Source organism: Microtus ochrogaster, unplaced genomic scaffold (assembly GCF_000317375.1).
Source record: "Microtus ochrogaster isolate Prairie Vole_2 unplaced genomic scaffold, MicOch1.0 UNK29, whole genome shotgun sequence".
NCBI lineage: Eukaryota > Metazoa > Chordata > Mammalia > Rodentia > Cricetidae > Microtus > Microtus ochrogaster.
Genome location: NW_004949127.1, coordinates 3,110,391 through 3,126,122, shown reverse-complemented (window position 1 = coordinate 3,126,122; position 15,732 = coordinate 3,110,391). Strand labels below are relative to the sequence as shown.

The following is a 15,732-nucleotide window of genomic DNA, read 5'->3' as shown; positions in this document are numbered from 1 at the left end:
CTCTCCTCTCCTCTCCTCTCCTCTCCTCTCTTCTTCTCTTCTTCCTCCCTCCCTCCTTCCCTCCCTCCCTTCTTATTCCTTCCCTCCCTTAGGTGTCATATTTTAGGCACCTCCCACCTTTTCTTTGAGTCAGGGTTCCTCACCAGCCTGGAAGTCACCAAATAGGCTAGGCAGGCCAGCTGGCCCCAGGGATCAACCTGTCTCTTCCTCCAGACATTACAAAGGCACCGCCCTGCTAAGCAAGCTTGCCTTCCTGTCTCTCTCCTTCCTTTCTAAATGGGGCTCAGGATCTTGAGCTCATCTCCTGATTGAGCTATTATACCAGCTACTATCTAGCATGTCTTTTTAATGGATTTCTGGTAAACAATAGCTTGTAAAAAATACACGGTCCAGTCATAGTTGGAGATGAAGATGAGTGTGTCCTTCAGCCCGAGTTAACGTACAGGAAGCAGAACTGCTCATGAGACAGCAGGAGGGGGTAGACCACACACTTAGAAGGCAATGTCTTCTTCACGCTGATAAACTCCCTTCCTCCCTCCCTCCTATTCTCCCTCCCTCTTTCCTTCCCACCATGACCTTTCGCTTTGCTTTTTTGTTTTTTTAAAATATGTTTTTACTTTATGAGTTGAGGATTTCTTACAACATAGTGAGATTATATTTATTCATTCCCCATGCCATTCCTGACCCACCTCCTCACTGCCCCTCACAGCTTTGTGTCCTCTTTTCTTTCTAAATAGTCCATCAGGTCCAGTCTGTGCTGCCCATATACTACCCCAGAGAAGATCGTGGACCAACCAGAGGCCACATTCTTAAAGCAAATGGACTCCGCCTTCAGCTATCAACAGTGCCTCAGTTAGGGGTGGGAGCTATGAGCCCCCCTCCCTACCCTCCCTGCCACACTGGAGTGTTGACTGGCTTGATCTTGGGAAGGCAGCCGCAGCTGCTGTGACTTCACCAGTGGACGGTGCTATCATGTCTGAAACATGCCATTTTACACGGGTTTACTCTGGTTCTCCTTAACAGTTGGTTCTTAACATCCTTCTGCTCCTTCTTCCAAGATGGTTCCCTAGTCTTGGGAAGGGGTGGCTTTTGAAGACAGGCTCTTCGTGTGTAGTCATGGCTGGCCTGGTTCTTACTACATGGCTCAGGCTGGCCTTGAGCTAGTGGCAGTCCTCCTGCCTCAGCCTCCTGGGTCATGTATTAGAGGTGTGTACTGCCACACAGGGCTCTGTACCTGTTTTATAAACTGTGCTTTGCCTTGGTTTATTTGGAAATGTTCATAAGGACAATGTGGAGGAGTTGGAGAGCAATTGCTGCTTCATGGATGAACGATTCTACTTTCCGCTCCATGCAAATTAACCACTGCATGGATAAGAACAAAGCAAAGCCTTCCCAAATTGGCTCATCCATTATAGAGCAAGGAACACGCTCCATTATAAAGAATCTGTACTTTGTCTCTGTGTAACAATAATGATCATTATGTGCACAGTGACAATAGCCAGGGCTGCATGTCAAATAGTTGAGCTTACGCGGGTCTTCACAGTCACCCCTGAAACAGCAACTATTTTTACCGCCATTTACAGATTAGTGATCTCAGCCATAAAAATGGTTTAAACTGCATGCACGAGGATGCAGTGCTGGGCAGAGCTGGCCAGGGGCAGGCGTGGTATCCGACCAGGCAGTGTGACCCAGAGCTGTTCTCATGACCGTCCTACTGGCTGGTGTCCTGGAACACTAGTCAGCCTAGCTCTGAGGAAATTAGAAGCCCATGAGCTTCTTAAGAGAAACACAAAACAAATCACCATCTAGAATTAATTACACTGCAGCACAGCCACATTTTCAGTCAGAATAAGCTTTAGGCACCATTGTCTATGGAGAGTGAAAATGATACAAAGAATCTGAGCCCATTGCTGGAGCTACAGAGCCCACCAGAGCTCCAGGCTCTTCCCACTGCTAATCTCTGCCGCCTAGCAGAAGGCTTGGGGGTGTTCTGCAGAAACTATTATATCTAAGGTTCTCCTCATGAAAGTGCCTCTGGCCACTGGGTTCTGGAGATGTGTTCACTGGTCTTCCTCTGAAGATATACAATTGCTCAAGCCCCATGGAACATTCTACCCCCAAACTCAGATACCTCTAGGATTATGGACTTCTTTATAAAACTTTCTATACGTGTATATATTTGTATAAGTGTGGCAGGCAGAGGACAGCCTGCAGGAGTCAGTTCTTGCCTTCCAGGGATGTGGTGATGTGGTTCTAAATGCACCAAATGTCAATCTCTCTCTCTCTCTCTCTCTCTCTCTCTCTCTCTCTCTCTCTCTCTCTCTCTCACACACACACACACACACACACACACACTTAAAAGCAAGAGACAGAAGAAAAATAGTAAAATAAGTAATATCCATGCAAAATTATTGCATATGTTATATTTTTTTTTCAAATTCAAAGGGGAAGTTTTATTTCTTAAAGTTTCCAGTGAGAGGAGGTAAGAAGACACCAGCAGAGAGAAGTGTAGAGCACCTTCTTGCCTGTCTACAGACACAGCCATTTGTTTTCAGAATCGTTCCCCTCCTGCACTGCACAGGAAGGCTTTAGCATCCTGGGCCCCACCATCCACACACTTCCCTGCAGCTCCAGAGAGCTGTGGAACAATGTTTATGAGCATGCATTGCTGTGCAGGAGGAGATGATTTGTATCTGAGGCTGTACGCTCACTTGTTGTGGTGGTGGTGGTGGTGGAGGTTGTGTATGTGTGTGGTGTGTATGTGTTTCCCTCATTTCATTTGCTGATTTCACATGATTTATTCATTGCGTATGAACTCATTTCTTTGGATAGTGTTTTTCTTAACCTATTTTTTTGGGGAATTCCTAAAGAATTCATATCACCCTCTCCATCCCTACGCATTTCCCAGTGCCTCCACCTTTAGGGGTTCCCTCCCAAAGGAAAACAAAACAAACAAAACCCTCACTTCACCCCTCTGTTTTTCCCACCTCTCCATCACATGCTCATTTGTCATAGTGGCCTTGGGAGCTGCGGTGTGTAACACAGTGGACCCTTTTGTCCAAAGAGCTTTACTTGCAAATGTTCATTGCACTGAGTTGTTGGTCTGGTTTAGGGCCTCTGGCTTCTGATACACCATCAATACTGGACCCTCACTGAAACTCCCCTCAGATAATCTACCATTGCTCTGAGTCATGGCGATCCTGTGGCTGGGGTTCCACAAGACCAGTCTTTCCATGTGCCCCACAGATCATAGATGGATAGATGTTGGGGTGAGCCAACTCAAAGCCCTGGGTATGGGCCCTCAGTGGTAGCTGAGCTGGGACCACCCCCCTCAGTGATGGGCAGAGCCAGCTCTCCTGTGCCAAGTCAACAGGGTCCACGGTGAGGAGAGGGGATAGCTATCCTGAATGCAGGGCCAGCTCTCCAGTGCCTAGGCCACTGGGCTGGCTCTCCTGAGTGGGGCAGGACCAGTTCTTCTAGGGCCAGCGAGGAGCAAGGAGCAGAGCAAGTTCAGCTTAGCCCTCTGACTTCACCATGCATGGTCCTCATGGCCCCCAGTGGTAACATAAGCCATGGATATCAACACAGACCTCAGTTGAAAGCAGACCACGAACCCAGAGATGGCTCTTAGCAGCAGTCTGGGCCAGGACATCACCATGACCCTGGGTGGCAGTGCAGGCCACCCACCTACACACCCACCTACATTAGCCTGTTTCTCATTGCCTTTGCTTCTTCAGTTCTGTCTCTTTCCACAGCACACGAACTGTTCTGCTTTTCTTTCTCTCCTTTTCTTCACCAAATATTTGCTCGTCATAACGATGCCTGCAAGGTACCCTGTGGGCCTGTGGGTGTTCTTCACCCGCCAGGGCCGATCTGCGTCGGGAGAGCTTGTGGATGTCTGCAGACAGCCCCGATGAGCAGTAGAATCTTTAACTAAGGCTAAGAGCCTACTAAGAACACTTGCCTACATCCGTGCGAAAAGCTCATGTGCTGGCAGAGCGATCCAGGTACAGCGGGGGACTTGGGGAGGGGGACGCGCTAAGCGGCAGGGCAGAAAACGTGAGTTCCTAGTTATTAATGAGAATTTTGGGCAAACGCAATGACAGCACAGTCACAGCTTCGTGAACCGTCTTCGCAGGGCATCACTGCCCGCTTCCGGCAACATGGCAATTCATATCTTACCGAGTCTCCACTAAGTTTTCCCAAGAGCTGGGAGAACATGAGGTAAGCAGAGCTAGTACAGTGTGGTACGGTGCACACGGCCCTCTTCCGGGTAGCCACTGACGCTGCCCACACACTTTCCTCGGACATTTCATGGAAAGAGCATAAAGCAGAAACAAGAGCAAAGCCGACAAAATGCACAATCTGAAGAGAACAGAAAGCCAGAAAGCCCCTCTGTCCCACCTTGACAACCCAACAAAAACTCTTAGCTGTTATTTCTCAGATATTGAGAAGGAAAATGTCTAGAACATCTGTGGATGTATTATATACAATAAAATAGAACGCATACCCAACTTACTTTATTGGGATGTTAAAAATGGTAAATGACTATATACATTTTGTCTCCTCAGGGTAGTATCAGTATGTGGATTTTTTTGTATGTGTATGCAGATACGTTGTATGCATGTGTTTGCACATGCGTGTGAGTGCCACCCTGTGTGTATATATGGAGAGCCTGAGGACAGTGCCGGGCATCTTTCTTTCTCTATTGCTGCCCGCCGTATTTTTAGTGACAAAGTCCCTCACTGGATCTGGAGCTCATGGTTTCGCCGGTGAATCCCTGGGCTCTACCTCTGTCCCACTGCTGTTTTGAGTTTAATGGCAAGCGCCACTTTTCCTGGCTTTTACATGGGTGCTGGGAATCCAGAATCAGCTCTCATGTTTGTGAAGCAGGCATGCAACCTCTCCCACGCAGCCATCTCCCCAGGCCTCAATATGGGGCTTCAACAATTTCAAGAAAATGAAATAAGTATTTCTTATAAAATATCTATTGTAATACAATCTTAAAAATTTGAAAAGTTAAAGGAGGGGCTTCCAAAATAAAACGGAATTCTGTCTGCACATACATTCTTTCAGTTTAAGCTGTACTTCCCTGAGAGGATCACATCACATTCTGGAGAAATATTAAACCTGGGCTGTATGACCACATGATGCCCCCTCGATCCAGTCATTCTCAACAATTGCCAAGTCGTTTCTACTTCAATGAAGATTCTGCATTCACAGAAGTTTAGAAATATGCTGTTCCCATAGCAGCAGATAAAGAATAAAAAGATTTTTAAACTAATTTTAAACAAGGCTTGTTATAGAATTTATCCTCGTTAGCAGTGATTTTTGCTCTTTAAAATATGTCATTTTACTCATCTCTAAATGTACTTAGTTGTGAGTGGATAATTGTGACATTATTATAAAACTGTACATTCTTATGGTAATGCAAAATAACTCATCATTAATTTTTAATGCCAAAGAGAGACAAAACTATGATTCAGGATCAGACAACAGTGACTCAATTATATGTATTATCAGTTTAGCATAAAAATAAAATACAGTTGCCTATAAATGTTTTTAGATAATCCATTAGTGATCCAAAACACAGTATAACTTCTAAAATGACTTTTAACTTCTTCAGACTCAGACGTTGAAAACATGGCCTTCCATGTAAATGGACAGCTATAGAATTCATGTTTCCGTGTGGCTAGCGTGTGGCATGGAAGGGTGTAACAGAGCCTACAGCTGCGATCCTATGTTAACATACTCAGAAAAGCGGGAATAAGACATTTTTCTGTGTTACATCTTTCACCAACTCTAATTTGTGAACATGTTCATTGTAAAACAGGGGTAAATGGCCTACCTGTGACCGACACACATCCCAATGGCGCAATCAGAGTGATGGGGGCAATGCCGTAGGCTGCAAAATTGCCTGTCTCTCCTACAGCCATCAGCAGGACGCCACTCCACCAGAGCACGCTCCTAAAGTACGGCTTCGGGTGCTCCTTCTGGGCCAAGTGAAGATGAGAGTATTTCTGGAAGCAAAACAGGATGTAAAGAGAAAACATTTCTACCCAAGTAAAACTCGCTGTCAATTTTTATTTTACTTTTTTGAGGCAGGTTCTCACTGTGTATCCCTGGTTGGCCTGGTAATCGCTGGTAGAGCAGGCTGGCCTCAAACTCTCAGTGATCCCTCTGCCTCTGCCTCCTAAGCGCTAGGACTAGAGGTGTGTACTATCAAGTCCCACTTGCTTGGGAAGTTTAGATCTCTTTTCACACCCAAGTTTTCTAATTTATTTGCTGACTCTTATGGCTTTCTGTTTGTCCCAAGAAGAATCATATTTCTATTGCATTTTGTAGTCTAGGGGTCTTTTGTGTATGCACACTGTTTTTTTTCCCCCTCACAACTCTGTAAAATGTGTCTCTTCATCACTATCTGAAGATAAGTATGGACGTGAGGAGCGTCTTAGAGCTCTAGGCTGAGATAGTATTTTTTTTTTTTTTTTTAGAATTTAAAGTAGTTCCAGATCCCAAAAGAAACATTAACAAGATAAAAGCAGTGAAGTATTAGGGAGAGTTTATTTAGAAGGGATTCAGATGTATGGGTTGAAGCATCTACCACAATTAATAGAGCCGGGCAGGATGCAAGTGCACTTCATGAGCCTGCACAAGGCCATGGGTGTCATCCCCAGCACTGCAAAATGAAGCAAACCTATGAATCCCGAGGAACTCATTAAACATGTTTTCCCTAGATTTTATGATAACTGAACAACAGACTAGTGGACTGGTCCAGATCATCTTAAAAAGTAATTAGAGGTTTAGAAGAAAACAAGAAACATTTGAAAGAAAAAAAGCTCTTTGTGAATTAGCGGTCCACAGAGTACATGCTGAGGTCAGAGCACAGTTTGGGGATTGGTCCTCCCTTTCACCATGTGGGTCCCAGGGGTTGAAATCGGGCCATTGGGCTTAGAGGCAAATGCCTTCACCCATGGAGCCATCTTACTGGCACTAAAGTTCTTTTGTTTAAATGCTATAGTTTGTGTCTGAAATGTCCCACAATGATCTGTGTTAAAGGCTTGGCTCCATCACTGGGGGATGGGGATCCTTAAGGATATAGGACTTATTTGAAGGAAGTTAGGTACTAAGGGCATGTTCTTGATACGGGCATGCTGTAGGAACTCCTTCAGCCAAAGCCTTTAAGATACCAGTCCATTTGAAAGTGGTCTCTTGTACTGTAAATGCAGACATAAAGCTTGTATAGCCTCTCTTGGCTGCTGGGTTCAGCTCCTGTTCCCTGATCATGCAGAGGACTGTTGATCTGTGAGTCTATCCCTAATGAGAGAACCCTTTATTATCCTCCATTCTGAGCTAGTGTGGGACTACTTCATTGTAATAGACCACATCTGGTGCCCAACTTGGAGCAACTACATCCACATAAACCCAAGAGGGCTTGGGAAGTAATTCTAGACACAAAAGAACAGAGTTAAGCATGGCTTCTTTGTAGCAGCATTTTCTCGGGTGGGCTCTTTTTTTCTAGAGGCAAGTGCTTTTCATTTAAGAGAGGCTTTCTGACTCAGTTTTAGCTGCAAAAACCTTGCAGCTCTTTTAAGAAACCCCACCACCAAACACGTAAACTGTGTTTATGAATAGCCAACAGTATGTTTCTTGGTGGTAGCAGAGACCTTGAAACTCCGTAGTGTTGTGGCAATAAACATGACTCTGGCCAGTACCTCTGCTTTGAAGCTAGACTCTCACAAAGCTAAGGAATTGGGCTGATCCAGCTGTTAATCCTAGCCATATCGCTTAGCAAATTAAAGCCTCATGTGGTCAGAAAAAGAGAGATATACAGTAAAGATAGATTCAGACAAAAAACCTCTAAATGGTTTACAGTGTGTTTAAAAATATGCATAGTCTTGGGAGAGAAAAGAAAAATGATAGAGAAAGTCCTTAAAAAAAAGAAATAGTGTAGTTGGGAGGCAGAGGCAGTCAGATCTCTGTGAGTTTGAGGTCAGACTGGTCTACAGAGTGAGTTTCAGGATAGCCAAAGATACATGGAGAAACCCTGTCTTAAAACAACAAAAATTAAAAAATAAAAAAAGAAAGAAATAGTATTTAAAATAAAGCCACATAAAAATGGAAAACACAGAGAATCTGGATACTGTATGTTACTGTGTTGTCTTTGAATTGTTTGACTGCTGAGGAAGGAGCAGCAGCTGCTAAAAAACATTTGATTATAAATGCTGCTGGATTAATTCAACATGTATGCTTTGAAAATGCCTTGACTTCAAAATTTAAGTCAAAAGATATGTTACTTTGGAGAAGAGGTTTTGCTTTTGTTTCCATAGGAAATAAGAGGCTGTGGATTCATTTTGGGTTAAGAAAAATCAGGTTTGATCAAGGAAGACCCCCTTAAAAATCTATGATAGGAGTGGATGCCCCAGATGATCCAACATTTTAGAGAATCTCTGTTGGAGTTTCCCCTGAGTTCAACATTCAGAACAGCCACAAGATTGCTGGCTGAGATGATCAAGCCTCACAGAATAGTCCAGTCAGAATTTGACTATAATTCTAAATTTTCTTTGGGTCTCCATAAGATTATCAGTGCCCCCGATCAGCAGGAAGTAGCCTAGAAAACTAGGCCCATATTCCCCCCCCCTCCAAAAAAAATGGATTATGGATGTTTGTCTTTGTTTGGAATGTCAGTTACAAGTTGTTTTGGATAATAGACAGGAAGAAAGCTAAACAGAGGAGATTATATTCAGAGCTCTTGTTTGGAAAAGGCAAAAAAGGAAAGTACCGTGGGACAATGTCTTTACCCTGTAAAGATTTGTCAGTTGTATTGCTTTAATAAAATGCTGATTGCCCGGTAGCCAGGCAGAAAGTATAGGCAGGGTGACCAGAACGGGAGAATTCTGGGAAGAGGAAAGTCTCAGTCTGCAGTCGTCACCCAGATGCAGAGGAAGCAAGATGAGAACGCCTCCCTGATAAAAGGTACCAAGTCACATGGCTAACACAGACAAGAATTATGGGTTAGTGTAAGATATAAGAGTTAATTAATAAAAAGCCAGAGCTAATAGGCCAACCAGTTTATAATTAATATAGGCCTCTGTGTTTTTCTTTGGGATTTAATGGCCGTGGAACTGGGCGGGATAGAAACCTCTGTCAAAGGGAGCATTGTAACCTTTCCTGATGCCCCCTCTACCCAACCCTGTTTCCTGGCCACAGTAGGTGAATAGGTCTCTTCTGCTGTGTATTCCAGCCATAATGTACTGACTGCCACAAGGCAAGCAGAAAGGGACAGAGTGCCAAAATAAATCTTTTCCTTTGCTAGTACATTTTTCTTGGGTGCTTTGTCACAATGATGGGTCTCAGCAAAGTAAAACATGATTTATTTCCGTATTTTGGGGAATAAATACATTTCTTGGAAATTAGTAACAATTATATTAGGCTATGGTCTACTAAAGTTTTACATAAAATTATATAACATTCAAGGAGGTATTTTGATATTAAGACCTATTTTAGTTCAGTAGCTTTAGAAACTAGATTGGTTTGATTCTATTTCAAACTGACTTACTAAATGATTTAAAATTTAGATTGAATTCGCAGTTTGGCTTAAAATTCAGACTTCATTCAGAGTTTAGTGTAGCGGGGTTCTCTCAGGTCTCTAATTTAGTTGAAGTTCTTACTGTATGTCCTCCATTCTGCAAGGCCTTTGGTCTGCACAGTGAGATCACAACATATAATGTTTCATTATTTTTCTTCTTTTTTGAATAGCTGGAAGAGCTGCAGAAGCAGAGCTACCCTACCTGTGACAGGCACACTACATCCCCAGATCGAGCTACAGTCAGAAAAGTTGAGTTTTTCTTACCTGGATATTTAGGGAAATGCTGATAACCACGTTTCCTAAAATAGCCAGCAACACTCCAAAAAGGTGAACCTGTAAAAGGAATCATTTTCTTTAAATGGCTTTTAGAAGTAGTACTTGAAAGATATTTGGCGGCGCTGCAGGGGTTTGCTTTTATATTAATTGATTTACTCATCTGCTCAGTTTTGCTTCCCTTACATTCGCCAAACCTGCCCTGGGAATAATATTTGATTAAAGTGAGAACGTCACCAAATGCTGGTTTTTGAAAATAGCTTGGTCAGGGCCAATGAGATGGCTCAGTGGGTAGGAACATGTGTTGCACAATTCAATAACCTGGCTTTGAACCAGAGAACCCACAGTGAAAAGAGAGACCCAACTCCTGAAAGTCGTCCTCCGACCTCCACACACGTGAAGCCCATGCATGCTCACATCACACACACACATACCACACACACACACAATAATGAATAAAATTACAAATAGCCATTAGGTCATAGTAAGTGTGAGCACTAAGGAGGCAGAGGTGGGAAGCGTACGCAAGAGGGTCCTAAGGCTCGCCTGAGCTACACAGTGAGATACGATCTTGGAAAAGAAAGAAGTGAGTCCTTTATTAGATTTTCTAGGCATTTGTCTGCCTCACTCAGTGAACAGCCTCAAGGTCTTACTGCCCATAGAGATGCTTCTGACTTAACTGTTCTGTTCATTTTGTTTTGTCTTGATACACCCAGAAGAACTGTGGTAGGAAGAAGATCATAGGACGCAAAGTCAAAGGAAAACTAGGGGCTCAGGTCTGCGATTCTCTGATTGGGTGGTCTTGACAAATTGGTTCACTTTCCTGGCCTAGTGAAAAGGAGGGAAGGTGTTCTCAGGAACCCTTCACCTCGAAAGCGTCCCACTAGACAGAACGCATCTCCCACTTCTCCTCTGGTCACTGTCTACAGTGTTTCTCCACAGTTGTCGACGTCACCGTATGCCAGCTCTGTCAGCCCCCACAGCTGCCCTCACCTGAGCCATTCAGCTGCTCGAAACACACTTCTCTGCCTCTGGTAAGTGGCACACCCCACCCAGGTGGAACACTGGATTCATTGAGGTGTTGTTCTCCGTCAGCTCTCTCCAACTAGACTTTACCCTCCTGGCCTATGGCAGTCTAGAGCAACTCAGACCACCTTAACTCAGACCCTTCGTGGTAAATGCTATTTCTTCTTTAACATCATCATGTGTGCCATTGACTCTACAAAGAGAGGGCAAATTCTCCGAGGTAGGAGAACCAAGTCTCGGGTTTCCACTGAGTATTCTAAAGAATCTACTCCTCAAAGTTGGGGGATTAGTAAACACTTGAAAAGTAGATAACAGTTTAAATAAGAACCATAAAGGTTAAAAAAGAAGTTCTTCATAATGCTCAAATATTTATCACAGATAGATTAAGAATTATTTAATAACTTTAAAATGATTTCTTTAAAACGATTCTGTGTGGGCTGTTGACATGGCTCAGTGGGTGAAGTAACTGCTGTGGAACATGAGGACTTGAGTTCTGACCCCAGTACCCACATACAAGCTGGGGTAGTGGTGTATCTTTAACCCCCACACTGCGGGGTAGAGATAGGTGGGTCCTGGAACTCACTGGCCAGCCAGTCCAGCCAAAGCACGTAAACCCCAGGTTAAGTAAGAGACCCTTTCATAAAAAATAAGGTGGGGAGGATCAGGTGCGGGCTCAGTGAACATAACTGCTAACAATTCACACCCTGTGACCGGAGCGCAATTTCTGGAAAAAATTCACCTAAAAAACCAGATGCAGTGATCTGTGTTTGTGCTTCCAGAGCTCCTACCCTGAGCTGAGAGGTGGAGGCAGGAGGATTGACCAGAAGCTTGTGGGCTAGCTAGTCAGGAGTGAGCGGCAAGACAGAATCAACAAGAGGGATCCCTCTTCAGGAAGGAAGAAGGCAAGACAACCACCCCCCCCAAAGTTATCCTTTGTCTTCCAAACATGCATAGTGGCATGGGCACTCATGTACACATGCACGCACACACGCGCACACACACACACACACACACACACAGAGAGAGAGAGAGAGAGAGAGAGAGAGAGAGAGAGAGAGAGAGAGAGAGAACCATTTAGGAAGACATTGAGGTCCGCGTCTGGCTTCCATGTGGCATGCACACATATACATGTGTATTTGCACACAAGCATGTAAACATGCATACACTACATGCAAACTCACATACACACAGATGTACTTGATACTGTCATCTGGGAACATGTGTAAAATTCGTAAGTATAAACTAGCAATGGTACAGAGAGGTTCTCTTAGTCTACAGAATCTAACTTCCAGCGAGCCTCAGATTCCCCGAAGAACTACTTGAATTTCAAGAGAGCATCACAATCACAAGACCTTCTTTTGAGACACAAAGTGTCTTTGAAGTTTCAGAGCCCTGTTAGCCAAGCCAAAGTAAAATTTTGTATTTAAAAAATGAAGCAGAAAAGTTGAAAACTCATTTTAGAGTTGATATATAATATGGTCTCTAATCAGTTAAGATTTTGTTCCTAATAAAGGCACTTGGCAGTGATTTTGTTCACCATTGTTCATGGGATTGCTTATATCACAATACAATGTACTATTTCCATGCTTTTTACTTACAATTGAATACATTTGGCAATAATTAGGAAAACGGAGAATCAAAAGCAAGTTGGCATTGAATGTATAATTATGAAAATCTTCCATAGCTATAAAAATAAATTGCTGAAGAGAAATAACCAACTCCAAAATCCTTTAAATCATTCAATAAACCATTCAAAAGACATCAGGCTGGGAGTTTTAAAATTGGTGACCAGATTTGGCAAGGGTTTCTTGGATGTGACACCAAGATCTCCTACAATATAATACAAAATATACACAGGTTGGACTTCATCAAGAGAGAAATTCTGTTGTATTTTATTTTGGTGCTGGTGACCGTTCCTGTTTCCTTTTATCTGCTAGGCAAATACTCAGAGCTATAATCCCAGCCCTCAAATCAAAACCTGAAGGTAACTCTATCAACACACTGAAGAGGCAAACAACAGAATAGGAGGAAGTATTTATAAATTCTTATGTAAGTAGGGCTCGATATTCAGGAAATTGCTTAAAAACGCCAACAAATTCAAAAATAAGACAATAAATGCACAAGATTGGAGCAGGTCTTTCCAAAGAAGACAACAAATCAAAACCACAATGCTATACTGTTGCACACCAAATAAGATGACCACAATGCTATACTGTTGCACACCAAATAAGATGACCACAATGCTATACTGTTGCACACCAAATAAGATGACCACAAACAAAAATGAGACAATGAGTGTCGGCAAGGAGGAGATAGATGAAGACTTTTACATATTCCTGGTTGGAAGGCAAAGCGATACAATCAATTTGACAGCTTTTCAAAAACATGGAATTTCTATTTGTTACAGTAAAGGGTAGATTATTGAATCTACTCTGAAAAGAAAAAAAGGAGATTAGAGTCAGAGTTCTTGGTTTTAAAAGAAAAAAAGGGGGAAGTGTTGTGGGATAATGCTTTTGTACCCTGTAAAAATTTGTTATTCATATTGGTTTAATAAAACACTGATTGGCCAGTAGCCAGGCAGGACATATAAGCAGGGTGACCAGACTAGGAGAATTCTGGGAAGAAGAAAGGCTCAGTCTGAAGTTGCCACCCAGACAGAGAGGAAGCAGGATGAGAATGCCTCACTGAGTAAGGTTACGAAGACACATGGCTAAACATAGACAAGAATTATGGGTTAATTTAAGTTGTAAGAGCTAGTTAATAATAAGTCTGAGCTAAATTGTAAAATCACCAAACCTACTTAATTGACATATGAAAAGCATACATACGCCTTGGTGTGAGGACAGTTTACATCCATTCTTTTAGTATTTTACACACTATGACTTGCAATAGTCACCATGTTATACAGTAGCTCCCTGGAGCTTATTCCTTTCATGTAACTGAAATTATGTTTTGGCTGAGTTTTTTTTCCTCTCTTTTCTCCTTACTCTCCTGATCAGGAAGTTACCAATTCTACTCGCTACCTCCCCTTTTGAGATAGGGTCTCATGGAAACCAGGCTGCCCTTGAACGCACTATGCAGCTGATGATACCCTTGATTCTCCTTCCTCCACCTCCTGGGCGCTGGTAAAACAGCAGGGCTCCACCAGCTCAGTTTACGTGACGTGAGGACTGAACCCAGGGCTTTGTGCAGGTCAGTCACGACCAGCACTCACCATGCTCACATCCCAGTCATTTGTTACTCCTTTAGCAATTATAATTAGTTAAAAATTCATCTTGAAGTGATTGTAGATTCATATTGTAGGCTGTAAAGAATTCTACAGGCAAGACCAATGCATCCTCATGTAACTTCTTACACAACTAGAATAAAATATCCAATGAATTGGCCTTTTATCAGCTAAGCATGCTCGTACGTGTGGGTTCTGCAACTCCACAAGGAAAACACTCACCATCAGACCCTTCTGTTACCCTTTACAGAGAAACAAGTCTTTCTCCTGCCTGTGCTTCCCCCACAGCAACCACGAATCCATTCCCCATTTTAATATTATTTCACAAGTGTTATGCAAGGGGAGTCACGAAGTATGTATACTTTTGAAATTGGCTTTTGTTCATTGAGCATAATGTCAAGCTTTGCCCAAGGACGTGTGTCAATAGCTTGCTCCTCCCAGTTGTTGAGTAGCGTGCTATGGTACGTGTGCATCACAGTTTGTTTAACTGTTCACTTGTTGAACGACGTGTGTATAGTTTCCAGTTTAGAGCTGTTATAAATAAAGCTGCTATGAATGTTCATGTATAAATTCTTCACGAAAATAAGTCTTAATTTTTCTGGGATAAATGCCCAAAAATGTAATTGCTGGGTTGTGTGGTGAGTCCATTTTTAGCGTGGCCAGGAACTGCCAGACTGCTTTGCAGAGTGGCAGTGTCTGAGTAATCCAGTTTCTCCTCAAAGCCATCATGTGCTCCCGACACACATTCTGAACTTCATCAATATTCCCAGCTATGTAGCATTACTGAAGCTTGCACTTAGTTTAGCTGCAATCTGTTCTCTGCTATCTTATATGCTGCTGGTTACTACGACAATATTGCCTAGTTCTGCTTGGCTTGTGTATCCTTCAATTAGTCATGGCAATTACTTTTTAAATAAAATTTATTTTTAGAAGCTTTGGGTACACAAAGAAAATTGAGCAGAAGCCTCAAAGCTCTCGCATGGGCCCCCTACTCCAGTAAAATGTATATTTCCCCCGTCATCAACATCATCCTCTACAAACCCAAATGGTACATCTGTTATATTTCATGAACCTAACACATTATCATCCAAATTCACAGTTTATGTTTTTGTTGTGGTGGTGAGTTTTTGGTGTTGCTAACCTTTCATGGGATTCAGCAAATGTGTTAGATCATACTACTGTCTTTTTAAACTCACCCTAAGAGGCCAGATACCACAGCCTGAAGAAATTAGGCCTTCACCCTGCAGCTCTCTTCCTGAGATACTCTGAGCTGTTCTGTGCTGTGGATTTTATGCTCATGATTTATGCCCTTAACCGGTACCCAGCTCCTCAGTCCTCCTTATGAGGTATGTCATCTCAAACCTAACTGCATGGTATAAAGCATCCTGCCAGCTCCCTCTACCAACTTACACAAGTCAGACAGGCCCCAAATGGCTCCTTTCTCTGTCCCCTCTCCCCCATTACCCTGCCCACGATGCTGCTCACTCGATTTATTTATGATGCTTTAAGCAATTCCTTTAATGAAGCCCCTCTTCATTTTTCTTTTCTTTTTTTTTTTTTTTGGTTTTTCGAGACAGGGTTTCTCTGTGGCTTTGGAGCCTGTCCTGGAACTAGCTCT

General features: G+C 42.9%; 1 protein-coding gene across 1 annotated transcript in view; it reads right to left on the bottom strand.

Moving 5' to 3' along the window:
* The window catches only part of Nipal2 (NIPA like domain containing 2), a 90,632-nt gene that overhangs the window by 55,739 nt on the left and 19,161 nt on the right, over window positions 1–15,732 (bottom strand). The window contains exons 2-3 of the mRNA XM_013354117.2: window positions 9,854–9,922; window positions 5,849–6,020 (exon numbers count right to left, since the gene is read on the bottom strand). Coding sequence (XP_013209571.1) covers window positions 5,849–6,020; window positions 9,854–9,922 — 241 coding nt within the window. The remainder of the gene's footprint in view (window positions 1–5,848; window positions 6,021–9,853; window positions 9,923–15,732) is intronic.